The sequence below is a fragment of the Mesocricetus auratus genome, unplaced genomic scaffold (genome assembly GCF_017639785.1).
Source record: "Mesocricetus auratus isolate SY011 unplaced genomic scaffold, BCM_Maur_2.0 Super-Scaffold_100006, whole genome shotgun sequence".
Taxonomy (NCBI): Eukaryota; Metazoa; Chordata; class Mammalia; order Rodentia; family Cricetidae; genus Mesocricetus; species Mesocricetus auratus.
This window is the reverse complement of record NW_024429190.1, coordinates 76,655,679-76,674,241: the sequence shown is the minus strand read 5'-3', so window position 1 is coordinate 76,674,241 and position 18,563 is coordinate 76,655,679. Positions and strand designations below refer to the sequence as shown.

The following is an 18,563-nucleotide window of genomic DNA, read 5'->3' as shown; positions in this document are numbered from 1 at the left end:
TTCTTACAATGTGTTCTCCCTGGGGGAAAACAAACAATATAACACATCGGACTAACCTTTCTGCACTCCAGCTGCATTAATTAACATTTAGTCATGGATTCCATCTTGAGCCTGATGAACTCAATGCTACAGCTGTTTTCATTGAGGGGTAAAATACACTCTTGTGTTTTAGATTTCCAGACCTTACAAATCTGGGAGAAACTGGCTTGATTGATTGACTGCTTTTGTGCCAGCACTATTGATACAAATCACATATTACACACACAAATCAATTCACACCCACCCTACACTGCACTGAAATCAATATCAATACCACATTAGCCAGGTTGTCCAGCACACTACCAAACCACATTCTTCACCCCTCCTGCTTCATCAGGGGATAAGGAGACACGAAAGAACTGATCAAAGACATAGACTGGGGCTTTGGAGGCGTAGTTCCGGGGCTACTCTAAGATTTAAGTGTGGATTAGATACACTTAAATGGGTGGGAGCTGGTTGCCAAGAAAAAGGAACAAAGAGAAACAAGCAGATGTTACAGATACTGAGCACCCTTGATGACCTGGGAGACACATCCTTAGCCCACAGGCCAAACATGTGCAAGTGTTTGGTTGGAAGCAAAATGGAGACTCAGGACTTTAGTAATTCTTACTCGGGAATTGAAAGATTTTTTAATAGGAAGGGCTTACCCAAAAAGCAGTTTTTCAAGGGAACTTATCAGATAATACTCTGGCAGGAACAGAGTTTAACCGGAACCTGTGTCAAGTTTCCATCACAAGATCCTTATAGATGAGGTTCGTCTCACTGGACCGTACAGTAATACCATTTCATCAATTCTGGTAAAATGAAGCATCTCATGGGCAATTGAGTGGTCCTGTGGCCATGAGCACTGGCATATATGTGCATGTGTGCACATTCATCTGTATAGTGCACAAATGTGGCATCATGGTCCGTGTAAATGGCAGTCAAAGTAAATGCTTGCATTCTCAATGAATATTTTCAGTCAGAATTGAAGGAGGTCAAAACCTGATGTGTCTTCACTTTTTCCAACATTAGAACAACAGTAATTTAATGGAAACAAGATTTATCTTACCTGGAACTACTTCAAAAAGGAACTTCCCTGGGTTCTCTTCATTGCACGGGTGCTCTACAACTTTGTTTCCAGGCAGAAAAATAGTTCCCTGTAAACACAAATGTCCCAAATATCAACATTAAGCACAAGTTCTGCACAGTAACAGAAGCAAGTATCCATGCTGTGTTTGTAACTAGTAAGTGGCCACGTTCATCAAACCACCTCCTACTTATGATAATCAAACTCTGTAAGTCATTGATTCATTTATACATAGTACATTTTTTTGAATATCTCATGTGTGTTAGACAACATTAACTTTGGATTCATTATTCAATTTGTAAAGTGGATTGAATGCCAGCAAATTTATTGAGCATTCTACCTACCCTATATTCAATGGTTGGAAGCAGTAAAAAATCATGATGAAATCATTCAAAGAAACTTAAGTCAATGTTCAAATTAGACTCTTCTTTTGCTATAGTTTGGTTATGTGCCCCTCTATACTGGAAATTTACTATCAATGCAATATTGTTGGGCATTAGATCACCTGGAGGCATAGAAGTCATGAGAATTCTTCAGAATCTAAGTGTAGTAATGGCCATTATGAGAGCGAGTGAGGCTGACACTTTATCTCTTGTGCTTTTTAGCCATGTCCCTGCCTTCCACCCCGGGCAACACTGATAGGATGCTGGCCCCTTGCAGTTGGGCTTTACAGCCTCCAGAACTGTGAAGCAACTTATTTCTGTTCATCATAAATCTCCAAGTCTCAGGCATTCTATTAGAGTATCACAAAGCAGGCTGAGATGTTTATCCCTTATATCTGATTTTTCAGTGGATCACCCCCACCAGTACAGACATACATAATTATCCACTCCATTTTTAAATGTTGTCCTTAACAACTCATTTCATATTACATCCTCTTTTCTCTTATCTAGCAAAGTCTGCCTATACTGAAATGTTTGTTTGTATGTACCATTGTAGCCTTGTCGTCACACCTGTGGTTCAGGGTACATGACTCTTTGATCGTACATGCTTGACAATGTTCAGTCCTCAATGAAGTACTATTGACCACTGTTTCTTTTCTTTTTCTTTTTTTGTGTTTTATTTTGTTGAGACAGAGTGTCTTTATATAGCTCTAACTATCCTGGAATTTACTATGTAGACCAGGTTGGCCTTTAAACTCAAGAGATCCACCTGCCTCAGCCTTCCAAGTACTGGGATTAAAGGTGTGCACCACTGCACTGGGCTCTGACCATTGTTTCTTGAAGAACCCTCTTTCCTTACTGTTTCAGTTTTCTCCAGGTTTCTCCCTTGCTTTGTTGTTGGCATAGTCTCATTTGCTGACTCTAGCTGCCTATGACTCAATTTTCAAGACTTGTCCAATAGGTCCATCTCTTCTAACAGTTCTTTATCTAATCTTTTACATTCAACCACACTGATGACTTCAATAACCAATACGAGATAGTCAGTATTTGATTTTTTCTTATTATATCATTTCAGGAGGTATCTTGAACTCAAATTAAGTTTTACAATGCAGTTGAATCTAGTTGCCATCATGAATTCCCTAGCTGAATGTCTACCCATCCTTCACTCAGTTGCAAACACTAAAGCTGTGAAAATTATTACCTACATTCTACCCTTGCTTTAATGCCAGCCTCTTTTGTACCAGCATGTATTTTCTACTATGTCAATGGATCCCACATTTCTTCATTGGGTTCTACATAATGCACTTAGCACCTTTCAATCTAGCTTTCAATGCAATATGAGTATCCTTTGGAAACAAATGTTTATCCCCTCCTTTTCATCATAAAACAACTTTGGTTCTAGAAGGAAGACCTAGACAGCTTCTTACTACCATTGCTCTTCCTAAGATAATTTTCCTTCATAAAACTTTTACATTTTTTGTGGGTTTTCTGTAATCTAGGTAAATGCTTTACTAGAAACGCTACCATGCTCCCACCATACTATTCTATAGACATAACATGCATTTACATTGACTGATTCTTAATTCACTGCTAGTGGTTACTGATGAGTAAATGTGTATTGTTAGTGTAATAAAGTCATATTCTAGCTGTAGAGAGGGCTAGGTGGTTAAGGGTGGGTACTGGTCTTCCAGATGACATACATTTGTTCCCCAGTTCCAAGGAATCCTATGTGTTGATCTTCCACAAGCACCTGTGTGTGTATAAAGCCACCACAGACACACATAATTAAAAATAAAATAAATTATAAAAATAATTTAAAAAGCCATATTCAAAGTAGGCTGGATCCATAAACCCAGGATCTTGCCCTCGTTGCTGTATCATCTCCCCTTACTTAGTTAAAATAGTCTTTTACTCAACTCTCACTCTATCTAGTTTGGCACAAAATGACTGCCCTCAGTGAGTTCCCTCCTGGGATTACATTGAGTGTTAAAGGGTCATTCTTTTTTTTAAAGTATCAAACTTCTCAGAGAGTTACACATGTAATCTTCCTCTCCATTTCATTCGTTTCACTAACCCTTATAATACATTCTGATGGTTTGTCACATACTCTTCATTTGAGAATGACACTGATAATTTCTTGCTTGGAATTTGAGTTACACAGCAGTCAGAATATAAGTTTACATACTTTCTATGTCAGGGTACTACACTGTACCATGATGTTCAAGATGCTGTACTATAAACTGGAGTGGTCCAGAAGAAAAGGCTCAGACAGAGGAAGGGAGTAAAACATTTCTGATGGTTTAATATATGTGGCAATAATTATGTGCCAATTGTTAGCATATTCAGATTGAAATTAATTTATGTTTATGTCTAATGGGCATATTCTTTTCATGTAGTACCTTTGTAACTTCAAAATGGAACATGACAAACACAATCTTTCATAGTTTGGCAGTTTAGACTTGGCAAAAGACAAAGTTGAGAAGTATGCTGGCAGCTTGATTTCAACTTAACTTGCTATTACAAAGAAAGATCATCTATAGTTAATATCAGAGCAGGGAGCCAAAGCCACAAGAGATTAGATCAAGGCTACACACTGTTGAAAATAGGCATGAGGACTTTTCCTTTGGAATTTATAGTGGAAAAAAAGCATGTTTGTGCAGTAAATAAGTGCACACTTGGTTTGTTTCTTGAACACAATTGTAAGATTTTTTTCTAGCATAAACAATGATCATGAATGCTTAAGGAAGACAGTAATGTCATTTTGAATTTTTGATGAGATTTTTTATTTAAAATGAGATAGTGAAAATAAATATCATTCAACAGTTTTCATTATGGCAACACAAACTGGTTCTTTTATGTTTGTAGCAAGTAATTTTGTTAGTTTATTCAGCTAATGCTCAATAGCGCATAGCTAGTTGCAGCCCCTGTTTTAGGCATGAAAACTATAATGACAAGAAAAGCTAAATAAAAAAAGAAGTCTTTGTACTCCTTAGCCCATATTTAAGAATTACTGAAAGAAGACATAAAGTTATAAAACTATTTTATACAAGGCCTTGTTATGGAAAGCAACCAGGATATTGCGTAATTAACAGAAGAACAAGGTAGCATCTCCAAATGCTCTGGTCATTTTGATGGCATTTGTATCAGTGGTTTTGGGGTTAAGACAGATTGTTCTGGAGTTAGGCAGCCTAGTTCATGGCCCCACTCTTCTGCCTGTCAGTCATGTCACTGACACAGAATTCTCTTTTCTGTTGCTCAGCTCCTCCACTTCAACTGCATTAAATAAGAGCCAACCTCAAGACACTAAGAGAACCTAGTGGGAAAGTGCTGCTATGAACATTTATTAGCTGTTTACAAAACTTTTTAAACCTCCTTGCATCATATATACTTTGAGAATTTTTATTACTAATTATTATTTATAATTACCAAGTGATGGCATAATTAGTAATTTATAGAAGAGGTTTGTGTTTACTGAATTGCTATCTAATTGAGTTAATGAACTATGCAGAGAATGTGATGTCTGTTTTTACTATGGGGTAAGAGGAGCTGAATCGTGCCCACCCAAGGATATCAGCTCCTGAGGCTTGGACCCTGGAAACTGGAATTCATTGAAGGAGAACCTCTACAGATGGACTCAAGTTAAGAACATGGATAAGACAGTATCCTGGCCTGCCTGAGTGAACCCTAATTTTAATCACAATAGAATAGAGGGGTCGGGGAATGGAGAGCTGACACAGAGAGAAGAGAGACCTTGTGAATACAGAAACAGATAGAAGTGACAGAGCCACAAGCCAGAGACAACTGAAAGCCTCCCAAAGCTCCAGAGGCAAGAGATGAGAATTTTTCCTAGAATCTATCTCAGTTCATCCCCATTATCTCTTGCTTTCAATTTCTAATCTAAAACTATGGGAAAACACATTCATTTTGTTTAAGCCATAAACTTGTGATTAGTTTCAGCAGATAAGAGAAGCCACAGCTTCAGGAAAAGACTGAGAACATAATCTTCCAATGACCCTTAGAAGGAATTTGCAAACCATCAAGGTTCCAAAGAAACCCAATCCTCAAGCTAGCAAAGGACACCTAACTTTCATTACTCCACTGTTCTGTATGAAAATCCATAGTGTGAAAGTCATTCAGAGAGATGGCAGCTGGGAAAATCCCTCTTCATTCAGCCCTCTAATCTCACCAGTATGAAACTGTCCAACCAGTATCATTTCAGTCCCTGGCACCACAGGACAGAAAGTCCTTGGCATGTTTACAAATCCTTATTTGGAGAAGATTGAGTTGCACTACTGTCCCTTCTCAGTTCATTGCCAGGCATTGTCCTGCATGTGGACATTTTACATTATTTACTATTTCTCATAGGAAAAGAAATGCCAGCTCTTCAGAAGGTGGGAAGAGCCAAATGATGGCTTAGTAGGGTGTGTGCGTGCGTGCGTGCGTGTGTGTGTGTGTATGTGTGTGTGTGTTTGTATGTGTGTGTATGAATGTGTGTGTATGAATGTACATGTGTGTGCCTGTGTGTGTATGTTATATGTAACAGTAATAAACAAGGGAGTCATAAATTTGAAAGGCAGTGAGGGGGAACAGAGGAAGAGTTAGAGAGGGGGATAAAGGATTCGGCATGATGGGAATACCACCTTTATATATGAAATTATTAAAGAGATTTTTTAGTTAAAAGGTAAAAGTTTGAAGTAAAGTCTGTGCTAGAAGGAAAAGAAGAGGAGAAAGAGGAAAGAGAGAGAGTAGGAGGAAGAGGGGGTGAGAAGAAAGTTGTTGCTTTGGAAATGTATGTCTCTTTATGAAACAAAAACAAAGAAGGAAAGTGTCACTGCTGTAAAATGTTTATTACGGGGAAAACTCTGAGAATCTATAGTAAAATAACCCAATAAGCCATCATCAATGGACCAGAAAATTGGCGGTAAAATAGCTCTACTTAAGCCTTATTTTAATTACACCCTCTCTGAGTTTAAAATCCCAGTGGAACGGACCTAGAATTAACCTTGAAATACACTAACAGCGAAATCTAGCACTGAAACAACTGAAGACACTGACTATCATGATCCCCAGGGTTTGTTTATAACTAAGTAAAAATATCTTTAAGTTTCTTCAGTGCCAGGCCATTCATTTTCATATTCAACCTGGAAGCTGGGAGTGGAAGAGAAAACTGTACAACAGGGAGGAATCACCTTGGGGCTGGATAAGAGGGTTGCTTTAACCTCCAGCTCCTTTCCCAGAATACCCATTAAATGTCACCTTGAAACTACATTACTATTTTGTCTATTTGACAATGAAAGCCCAAATGAACAAACTATGCGTGGGGTGAAAAGCTGCAGAGACAGTAATCCTCTTTGGCTATACAGATGGCTATTATTCTTCAGTTTCTTTTTTCTCCAGAATTCTTAGTTGACAAGAATATTACTTTTTTAAAAGAATATTAAAACTGAACTTGTTATGTCCAAAACAGTTTTAGTTAATTCACCAAGTCGAAGACACAGTATGTGGACTTCGCTACTCTAGACACGTAGACCTCTGCACTTGGGAACGGAAACCTGCCTAGTATATCAGCTTAAACTCATGAAAAATATGATACCCAAGCATCTGTGTACAAGGGAATTAAGTATATAGGTGCAGACTTCTTTAATTCTTTCTTGGCAAAACAAATAAAGAAAAAAAACCCACCACAGACACTCTTACTCTTCTCACTGAGTGAAATGTCTCCAAAAGAATACCCGAGACTGAATAGTCAAGTATTTGACATCTCAGAAGAATACCCGAGACTGAATAGTCAAGTACTTGACATCTCAGAAGAATACCCGAGACTGAATAGTCAAGTATTTGACATCTCAGAAGTCCTATTGACCTCATTGATGCTCTCACAGGATATTATATCACATGATATGTGAGTTCCTGGTGTCTTCCCCAAGCTATTTGACAGTTACTGATTTCTTTCTCCATGTTATCCGGGTGCTGGCCACTCTGATACAGAAGCTTCACTTCCAAATGCTCATTCCCACCAGGTCCCATGCATGTAACCAGAGTCAGTGTGGCCATCTCATTAAACCTATTTCATTTAGCTGTCATTAATATTAATATTCCAATATTCCCATTTCCCAAACACACTGAATAGAAAGCCTTCCCTGTCATGGTTCTGATAGCTTCTGCTTTTGTTTGCTGAGCTGTGTATGAAACATGGGGCCTTGCACATGCCAGGTAAGCTCTCTACCACTGAACTACATTCCCAGTCCCCATTAATTCCATACATTAGTGTCGTAACATGACAAAGCCTGAATCTTCATCCATCCATTGAGAGGTGAGACAATGTTTTAAGAGATGTAAAGAGCAAGGAAAGAGTATCTATGCTGCCCTTCCTGCTGGGAACACTTTGATTAGGAAAACACTCACAGACTATTTTATATGTAAATGAGCTGAAGAGCATAAATAAATTATTAAACAATGTGAGTACTGTGCAATTAATTATGATGAGGTGTTACATTTGGAGGTGTCCAGGTGCTTTCTTCAGAACTGCTGGCCAGGAAAGTCCTTTGATCATCCGCCAGTTCTGCCCAGCCTGCAGTGCTGAGAAATGCCTGCCCACATGAGAAGGAAAGGAGACCTGTTCTGATGGAGAGGAGGGCTGGGGGATGTGTCCACATCACTGGATTTTTATCTCAAGTGCAGTAAGAAGCTTTTGAAGGGTTTTCAGCCCCGGATCAGAAGATTTGTATTTCTGGGAGTATTGAACTGGGAGCAGACTAAATCTACAAGAGGGATGAAAATAGAGACAAGAGCTTCCAAAGGATCTGCAGCCTCTACATGGAGGGAGGGAGGAACTAGTTGCAGCATGTTTAGAGGAGAGATAGGAAATGATGGTATTAGCTATGAGGCTTGGACAGAAAAGACATGGGGGTAACATCCAGAACTGTGAGAGATACAGAACATTGGTGATCTCACCAACTGTGATGAGGAAGAGGTGGGGGGTGGGGAGAGGACAGGCGAAAATAATTGGGCTAAAGACTTATTTGAAATTCCTTCTCCAGAGGCAAGGAAATTCATCAATCCAGAAGTACATTTAAAGTGATGACCATGATTGAGATAAACCAAGGAGGTTAGGGAGACATAAATGGCAGCTACAAACAGGATGCCCAGAGAATGCTTCCACTAATGTATGAGGAGTACCTAAACAAGGCTGGAGGGGTAAGAGAAATTGTGGGGAAGCCACAGAACTATGCAATGCCAGGCAATAAATCACTGTGAAAACAGTCACCTAGGTCAATGATGTTGTGTGGTCAAGTGGGGGCATAAGCAGAGAGCCAGCAGATGGGTTTGGTCAGAAGGAAGCCCTGGGTCAGCTTAACAAGAATAGTCTCATTTTGGTGGCAGAGAAGTAATTCAGTTCCAGGGGCTGCAGCACACATCCCTGGAAATGAGCAAGCAGAGACAGTTACTCTAGATGATGTTAACAGTTTTGATGTAAAGGGAATCACATCAATAAGTGGGTTGCTAAAGGATGCCAGGGTCAAAGCACTTATGTGTTCTTTTGTTTTTATCTGTTGTTGAGAAAATTGCTAGAGGGGAGAAATGAGAAATAAACCCCCAAAACATCTTTTAAGAAATTCATTCTTTCAACTGATTTTCCCTAGCAGGTCTGATGTTTCCTCCCCCTCTGTGCAGGTGAGCAACCGTTTCTAGGTTCATTATTCTGTTGCTTCACGCTCTTAGTCTATTGTTAAACCAATGCTGTATTATATTAGTGAGTGGACCTTAATATTTGATGATACAGGTTTCCCTGTTATACTCACCATTATAAATAGTCCGTCTACTTAACCCTTTATACTTCTGCGTTAGAAACTTCTTGGTAATACGTTTCTCCAAAATGCACTCTTGGAATGTTTGCTTGGTAATACATCTCTCCAAAATGCACTCTTGGGATGTTTATTGGCACCATGCTGAGTCCATATGCAAACTTCCCTTCTCACACTATTGACCATGCAGTTATATGTGGCAGCACACTCCTCTCATCCCAGAAATCTGGAGAATGAGGTAGGAGGTCTGTGGATTCTATGCCAACCTAGGGTACATGGCAACACTCTATTTCAAAAAAAATCTACTAAATTCTGTTATATCAATAGAATCTTTGTTAGATTGTATTTCAGTTTGTAAGCATGCTATATTCCTCCATTAAATGAGGGTTCATGATGTCTTTTATAAAACAATTAAAATATTGTGTACATATATGCATATTTATCAATTTTTACTTATATATGCTTTTGTCATCATCTCCCCATCTCTTCTCACTGTATGTGTGGAAAAAGTTGTTCTCAGTTCATAAAGCCACAAAGTATTTTATATCAGACACATATATGTTTGTGTGTTTGCAGAAACATGGAGGTTATTATAAACTTATGAAAGTTCTGAAATGTCCAGCTACACAGGACACCATACTGAATACTACTGGAATTCTTGAGTGATGACAAACCATCACTGATACGTCTGGAGGAATTTGAATCCTAGAATGTTGTGGTGTGTAAAGACCCCAAGGACAAAGATGTCTCACTCCTGCATGGCTGGCAGTCAGGAAGATACAGGGTGGGGGGAGTAGAAAAACCCAGATAAAAGGTTATTGAATGAGATGAATAAAGTCATTTAATCTTTTGGTGGGCTTCATTATCTGTGAAATGAGGATATTACAATACAGTGATACTTAAATAACACAGGGGATGGTTTGGAGATTAAACTAAATACAGCTTTTGGAATTCGTGAATTGTAAAACACCATAGAGAAGATTATTCTGTTCTTCCGGACTCCCATTAAAACTCATTCTGACCAATGATAACAGATAGTGAAAACTTAAATTGGTTTTCTTAGGTGAATTGAGCTCTCTTTTGTCAAAAGTATTCAAAATGACCTGTAAAGCTCCTGGTGGTGTTAGGGAAAACTCTAACAGTAGGGCCTTTCTAGCCTGCAGTCTCCTAACTTAAAACCAGAGTGACTTCGGCAAGTGGGAAAGTAATGGAATCCATGCTTGTTAGAGACTGAGGAGTAGAGACTGAGGAGTGGGTGAGGGAGTGGGGGTGGGCCTGTGATGAGCTAGCTTAAATCTAACTTCTTACAAGATAGGCAGCTTCATATAAGTTATTATAAATGTTTTCACTTCTGTTCTCTCATTAGTAAGATTGACTGAAGAGAAGAATGAATGGAAGGAAGGAGAGAAGTGAGGAAGGAAGGAAGGGAGGGAGGGAGGAAGGGAGAAAGGAAGGAAGGGAGGGAGGAAGGGAAAAAAGAGAGGGAGGGAGGGAGGGAGGGAAGGAAGGAAAGAGAAAGGAAAGAAAAAATTCTTCCACAGAGATTTATCCGAGGTTTAAATAAAACAATGTGGTGCAGTATTTAGCATGGCACTTGATACATACTTAGTGATTTGCAAACAGAAGTCATTATAACATTTTCTTCTACCCATAGGTTGGTATTCATCAGGTACAGATCATAGTTTTAGCAGTCCACAAACATTCTTCATTATTATAATGTGCATTCCTAGTCTAATGCTACCATCCATGTTAGGTAGTGACTAGCAAAGACAACTGATAAACACCTTCAGCAAAATGGCAGGATACAAGACCAACTCAAGAAGATCAGTAGCCTTACTATATACAGACAAAAAAAGGGCTGAGAAAGAAATCAGAGACACATCACCCTTTACAATTGCCACAAACAACATAAAATACCTTGGGGTAATGCTAACCAAACAAGTGAAGGACCTGTATCACAAGAACTTTGAGTCTTTAAAGAAAGAAATTAAAGAAGACACCAGAAAATAGAAAGATACCCCATGCTCTTGGATACATAGGATCAATGTAGTAAAAATGGAAATCCTGCCAAAAGGAATCTACAGACTCAATGTAATCCCCAGCAAAATTCTTTATAGACCTTGAAAGAATAATTCTCAATTTTATATGGAAAAACAAAAGACCCAGGATAGCCAAGACAACCATGTTCAACAAAGCAACGTCTGGAGGCATCACCGTCCCTGACTTCAAGCTCTGTTATAGAGCTATAGTCCTGAAAACAGCTTGGTACTGGAACAAAAATAGATAGGTGGATGAATGGAATTGAATTGAACACCCTGATATTAACCCACACACTTATGAACACTTGATTTTCGACAAAGAAGCTAAAACTATAAAATGGAAAAAAGATAGCATCTTCAACAAATGGTGCCGGCATAACTGGATATTGGCATGTAGAAGACTGTAGATAGATCCATGTCTATTGCTATGAACAAAAAAACTTAAGTTCAAATGGATCAAAGACCTCAACATAAATCCAGCCACACTGAACCTCTTAGAAGAGAAAGTGAGAGGTACCCTTAATGAATTAGTATAGGAGACCACTTCCTGAACATGGCACCAGTAGCACAGACACTGAGATCAACAATTAATAAATGGGATCTCCTCAAAATGAGAAGCTTCTGTAAGGCAAAGACAAAAATGCAGCCCACAGAATGGGAAAATATATTCACTAACCCCACATCTGACAGAGGGCTGATCTCCAAAACTTACAAAGAACTCAAGAAGCAAGTCTGCAAAACATCAAAGGATCCAATTAAAAAGTGGGGAATAGAACTAAATAAAGAATTCTCAATAGAGGAGTCTAAAATGGCTGAGACACACTTAATAAAGTGCTCAACCTCCTCAGCCATTAGGGAAATGCAAATCAAAACAACTCTAGATACCATCTTAATCCTGTCAGAATGGCTCAAATAAAAAACACCAATGACAGCTTATATTGGAGAGGATGTGGAGAAAGGGGAATGCTCCTCCATTGCTGGTGAGAGTGCAAACTTGTACAGCCACTTTGTAAATCAGTATGGCGATTACTCAGGCCAATGGGACTCAGTCTATCACAATACCCAGCAATTCCAGTCTTAGGCATATACTCAAAAGATGTCCATTCATAAAACAAGGATGTCTTTGTATTATGTTCATAGCATCATTATTTAGCCAGATTTTGCAAGCAACCTAGATACCCCACTACTGAAGAGTGGATAGAGAAAATGTGGTACATTTACACAATGGAGGACTACTCAGAGGAAAAAAACAATGGAATCTTGAAATTTGCAGGCAAATGGATGGCACTAGAAAAAAAATCCCTAGTGAGGTAACCCAGGCACAAAAAGACAAACATGGTATGTACTCACTCATATATGGATTTTAGACATGTATCAGGGGAGTTTCAGCCTACAATCCCAGTGCCAGTGAGTCTGGGAAATAGGGAGATTCCCAAGAGAGATATGCATGGTACCCCAGAGAAGAGGAATGAGGGAAGATCTCCTGAGCAGATTGGAAGCATGGAAGAAGGGGAGAGGGAACTGGGAAAAAGAGAGGGGTAGAAGAAGAGGGGAGAGGAAGATATGAGAGAGCAGGAAGGTTGAGTCGGGGAAGAATAGAGGAGAGCAGGATGAGAGATACCATAATAGAGGGAGTCATTATAGGCTTGAGGAGACAGCTGACTCTAGTGAGATTTCCAGAGATCTACAAGTATGACACCATCTGGCAAACTAAGCAATAGTGGAGAGACTACATTAATAGCCCCTCTCTGATAATGAGATTGACGACTACCTTATATGCCATCCTAGAACCTTCATTCAGTGACTGATAGAAGCAGAGGCAGATAGCCAAGGCTGAACACTGAACTGAACTCCTGGAACCCAGTGACAGAGAGAGAGGGAGTGATGGGCAAGGGGATCAAGACCATGCTGATGAAACCCACAAAGACAGCTGACCTGACAAGGGGGAGCTCTTGGACCCAAGACGGATAGCTGAGAAGCCAGCAGGGGGACTGATCCAGACTCCCTGAATATAGTGTCAGTGAAGAGGCCTCTGCAATCTCTGGGGCCTTGGGTAGTAGATCAGTGTTCACCATGGCATACGAATGAACTTTGGGAGCCAATTCCACATGGAGGGTTGCTCTCAGTCTGGACACCTCGGGGAAGGCCTAGGTCCTGCCCTGGATGAAATGACAGACTTTGGAGTTCCCCCCCAGGAGGAGAATTGTGTGGGGACTGGGTGGGGGTTTGAAGGGGCTGGTGGAGGAACAAGGGAGGAGGGGTGGGAGAGGGAGCTGGGATTAACATGTGAAGAAAGCATGTTTCTAATTTAAATAAAAATAAATTGAAAAAATGACTTTATCATGGTCAGCTATACATTTTAGCTTATAGATAAGAAATCCAATGCTAACAGTTTTTAACCCATTCTCCTGAACCTACTTTAATCCTGAACTTGCAGATGAAATGGGTTTATTGATATATAGACTGACAGCTACAATAGAGGGGAGAAAGATTAAGTACAGTGCTAAAATAACTATGTAAAAAGGCATGAATTTACCAATAATCATTAATAAATAACCCCATTGTCCTTCAAGAGGCAATGGATAAAGTGTGTTATAACCATACCAATACTTCTTGTCAATACAAAGGGAGGTGGTAATGACTGGTTACAGGTCATTTAATGGAACAAGCTACATCATGCATACTGAATATAAACACAACTATTGAAAAGACAAAACTAAGGGAGGGAAAACTTAACAGTTGCGACAGAAACTACAAAAAGAGGAGGAGTGACAGGTAGGGGCCAGGAGTCATTTGGGGGGAAGAGTTGAGTGGTAGTAATTATGTAGTTATACATAAATTATACCTCAATAAACCAGACTTTAAAAAATGCAGTGTTGTTGACCCCCTGGCAGCACTGGAAAACCTTGTAGCCTGTTCATGCTACTGTGCCAGCATGCTAGAAAATGCAGTGTTGTTGACCCTCTGGTAGCACAGGGAAACCTTCTAATCTCTTCAATGCTAGCCATAAATGAGATGTTTACTTGTTTATATATCATGAAACTTTAGTCCTCATAATTCTGAGAAGGACCAGGTTTCTTTCTGGGCCTTATTTTATAAGGGTACTAACCCTGTTCATGAATCATCTGTCCTCTTCATCAAATCACCTCCCAACAGTCCTATTTCCCAATATTGCCATCTTAGGGTTAGAAATTTAGCAAATGAATGTGTGGGTGATACAGTCATATGGTAGAAGAGTGTCCACTGATGGCAGCCCAGTGGAAGAAAAATAATTTTCCATCTTTCCTCCTCCAGTCTCACCACCTAGGAAGAGCAATCAGAATTCCCTGCACACACTATTCCAGCCATGCTGGTCTACTCTATGCTTTAAGCTCATTTTCACGTTTCTCACAATAATGGTACCTAAGGCTTGATTTGATCTTTATTTCTACCTCAAAGGCGGGTACTATGAAATTATGCACTTTTCTAAACTTTTCTGTAATATTTAGCAAACTCATACAGAAAAAAAATCTGCCATCTTTCACATGTCAGGAACTCTAGAGTATGTGTGTAATGAATAGTTGAATAAATGAATTAAAAATGTTAGTGGATTTTCTTATGTAACTATAGCATTGGTGACCAGGCAAGTTTTATTTAATTACGTTTCTTTCATTGCCTTGAGTTTGTCATTAACACAATGGAAGGTCAAGGTTCTTCCTTCCCAGATTCCCTTTTGTCAACAATAAGCCAGAAGTCTCAGTCCTAATCTTAGCGGGGTTTAGTTTTGTTTGCTGTGTTTCTTGGCTAACCTTCCTCATGCCAGATTCTTTTCATGTATAAGATTTCACATGGGCATGTCTCAGACCATGTCTCTGCCAGCTCTGGGCTACACCTTCACCGCTCTCCCTCCAAGTATCCCATGCTAAGGCCTCACCATTCCCCCTCCATCTACCCCACACCAAGGCCTCACCACTTCCCCTCTGTCTACCCCACACTAAGGCTTAACCACTCCCCCTCCATCTACCCTATACCAAGGAGTTTCTTCTCCATAAACCTTTGTATCTTCTCGTGCACTTTTGGAACTTAAATTGGCCCTGAAGGATCATTTACAACAAACTAAAATTTGAGTTTCTCTTCTCATAGGTTGGAAATAAAGCAAAATAGACATGAGATTGTAGAAACCATAAAAATAACATGCACATATGAAACCCAAGTCATTTCAAAATCATTAACTAACAACATCTTCTCAATAAAGAAAGCTGAGGTGAAAAGTTCTAAACTAAGTGCAACTTAGACCACATATCAAAAATACATTAATCTACGTGGTCCAGTCATACCCTGTGCTAATAACCTCAGGTACCATAGCATCAAAATTCCTTAGATCTTAAGGCAAACAAATAAAAATATTTCAGGAATTTTTGATAATCTAAAAAAATATTGAGTTGAAACAAGACTAATTCTTTTTTGTTTAATTTGCTTTTTCAGACAGGGTTTCTCTGTGTAACAGTTCTGGCTGTCCTGGAACTCATTTTGTAGACCAGGATATCGCTATATTCCAACTCACAGAAATTCACCTGCCTCTGTGTCCTGCGTTCTGGAATTAAAGGTGTGTGCCACCACCACCTGACTCAAGACTAATTCCTTTATTGAATATTTTTCTTATAACAACTTAAAATCAGAAAAATATAAATACAAACTAACATCCAGAAAGTGCTCAGTTAATATGCATATAAGAAATATATTTCCATTACATCGAGAAACCCTGTCTCAAAAAAATAAAAATAAACCAAGCAAGAAACACTTTTTGCCGGGTGGTGGTGACGCACGCCTTTAATCCCAGCATTCAGGAGGCAGAGGCAGGCCGGGCTGGACCTACAGCCTCCAGAACAATAGAGAGAAACACTGTCTCATAAAACCAAAAAAAAATTAAAATAAAAGAAACACCTTTCACAGACTATTGGTAAGTTATAAGGAATATGTTACAGGGCATCTAGTCACTTTGATAATGACTTTGAAACAATCATTGAAGAGGGAAGATCTTCTGACTTTGTGAAACTACATCTCTGTAAATGTAATGGGCAGCAGTTTCAGTTAAAATAAGAGAGTAAAGTAGCTCCTATACCTCATCAGAAAATTCTGTTGTAGTAGGCAGAGACAGAAAGCCATAGCTGGCCAAAACTCTGAGGACAAATGACCATGGAGTGTTGCCACAGCTGCTACATCTACAACATGACCTCCACACTAAGCCTCAAGGAACATCACAGATAAGAGCTAGAGGAGTTGAGCGAGTCTTGATTTTAAATCTGCTTAACTTCCTCATTTTATTCTGCCTCTTTCACAAAGCCAAAGTTTACTTCCTTCTTCTAGCCCCCTCACTCCATTTCCTCTGTGTAGCCACAAAGAGAAACTTTTGCTGCACATAGGTTAAACTTAGAAGGGGAGAATGAGGACAAGCACAGATCACATGTTGAGTGGAATGGAGCAGAGGTGAGATAACTCATCAGGGGTGAAATGTGTCCACGGCCCTGGACAGTTTGAACAGTTTGCTTTAGACTGAAAAACTGGATCAGACGTCTGGTTGTTTTGTGCTCTCAGATGAGCAGAAAGTGCACCGTGGCCACTCTGCAGATGGTTTGGCTGCTCAGCAGTCAAAGAAAAATTTTACTAAATCCATTTTGCCATGTGTTTTCATTGAGGCAAAACCTCCATTTTCTACAAATACACACAGTACAGTACACATGTCAGCCTATGGACCTCCATGTCACTCCGTCTTTAGTTGGTGCTAATTGAGAGTTTACTGGTTTCTTGAACATCTGTCGGGACCACCCAAGCAATTCCTAGTCCTAGTGAGCACATTGCAATCAGCTGATAGCTGACCAGAGATGTTCTGAGCTAAAAGGACAGGTTTCACTTTCCTGACAGCTGTTCCAAATGCCTGCTTTGTTAATAATATTTGTTCTACAGTGAGGTGCAGCCATGCAAAAAGATGCAGCTTTTTGAAAAGTACAATAAAAGTGTCCATTGAAAAGGGGTTGTTACTGGCTGTTAGACAACGACTGTAACTGGTGAGTAATGAAGTCATAAAAAGAGGAAGTGTGGTCTGCTGTAGCCACAAGCAGGAACAAAAGTCCCAGTGGGGGCTGAGCTTACAGGATATGCATTTCATTTCCCTATGAAACCCACCTCTACCTTTAAGAATCCTCTAATTATAGCGACAGACCAGTAAGAAACACCAGAGGACTGACAGTATTCATTACAATAAAATAACTTTTCCTATTCAAGATACACTTAGTAAGTTCTGGGAGACTTTCAAAGAATAAATATTGTGAAGCATATCTTCACAAGACCATAAAACTTTAGAAGAATGAAAAATATATTTAGATTTTGCCTATTGAAAGAAATACCACAGAAGGAAAAATACTCATGCAGGTACACAAAAGCAATTTAGCATTGACTTTTATCTTTTCAGCCAGGTTAGAATATAAAAATTAGCATACATACCAGCTCTACTTCACATCAAATTCAGGTATTTAAGTGGGATCTTTGTAAATTCCTACTTCCCACTTGGACTTCCATCCTTAAGCTGTGGTTCCTGCATACTTATTCCATCTCCAATAGAGCATCTACTGACAGACACAATAATATTTCCTTAGCAACCCCTCTCGTCACCACTCCTATATCCCCTCTGGCTGTTACTAACCCTGGATGACAACTTCATCCTTCTGGGAACCCAGCCAAAATTCTTGGCTTCCTTCCTTCCTTTCTTTTTTTTTCTTATAATTATTTGCCATTTTAAACAAAATGAAATTTAATTATATAATTTACCCTTCCTTCTAATCTTGGTTGTGTATCTTTACCCTTGGTACCTCTCAAATTTGTGGCCTCCTTTTCTTTAAGTATTGTATATGCACATGTATACACACACATGCATGAATATATACAACTGCTGTGACCATTCAGTGTTGCTTGTACGTGAATGATCTCAGACCACTTGGTATTGGATATCTATGTAGTGGGATCATTCTTAGACATGACTAATGTTCCCTCTTTCAGTAGTCTTTGGATCCTGAAGTTCTTTGAAAGTGGTGGGGTGCCATGAGTTTTTCTTCGTCTAAGTTAGCACATCTATTGGTATTGTCACTATTCTGATCTTACTTAAGCAATCAAATTGATAAATGTCATGGATGAAGTTTCTCTCTCATTTCTAGGAGGCACAATCTTGCAGTAGACTCCTAGTCTTCTAGCTCTT

General features: G+C 39.3%; 1 protein-coding gene across 4 annotated transcripts in view; it reads right to left on the bottom strand.

Annotated features, from left to right (window-relative positions):
- The window catches only part of Arhgap24 (Rho GTPase activating protein 24), a 600,446-nt gene that overhangs the window by 202,013 nt on the left and 379,870 nt on the right, over positions 1–18,563 (bottom strand). For 3 of the 4 annotated variants that reach the window (XM_040747531.1, XM_040747530.1, XM_040747529.1), the window contains exon 3: positions 1,091–1,178. In XM_040747531.1, coding sequence (XP_040603465.1) covers positions 1,091–1,178 — 88 coding nt within the window. Of the gene's footprint in view, positions 1–1,090; positions 1,179–17,815; positions 17,913–18,563 lie in introns of those variants that run through there. The other variant, XM_040747533.1, reaches the window with a different exon arrangement.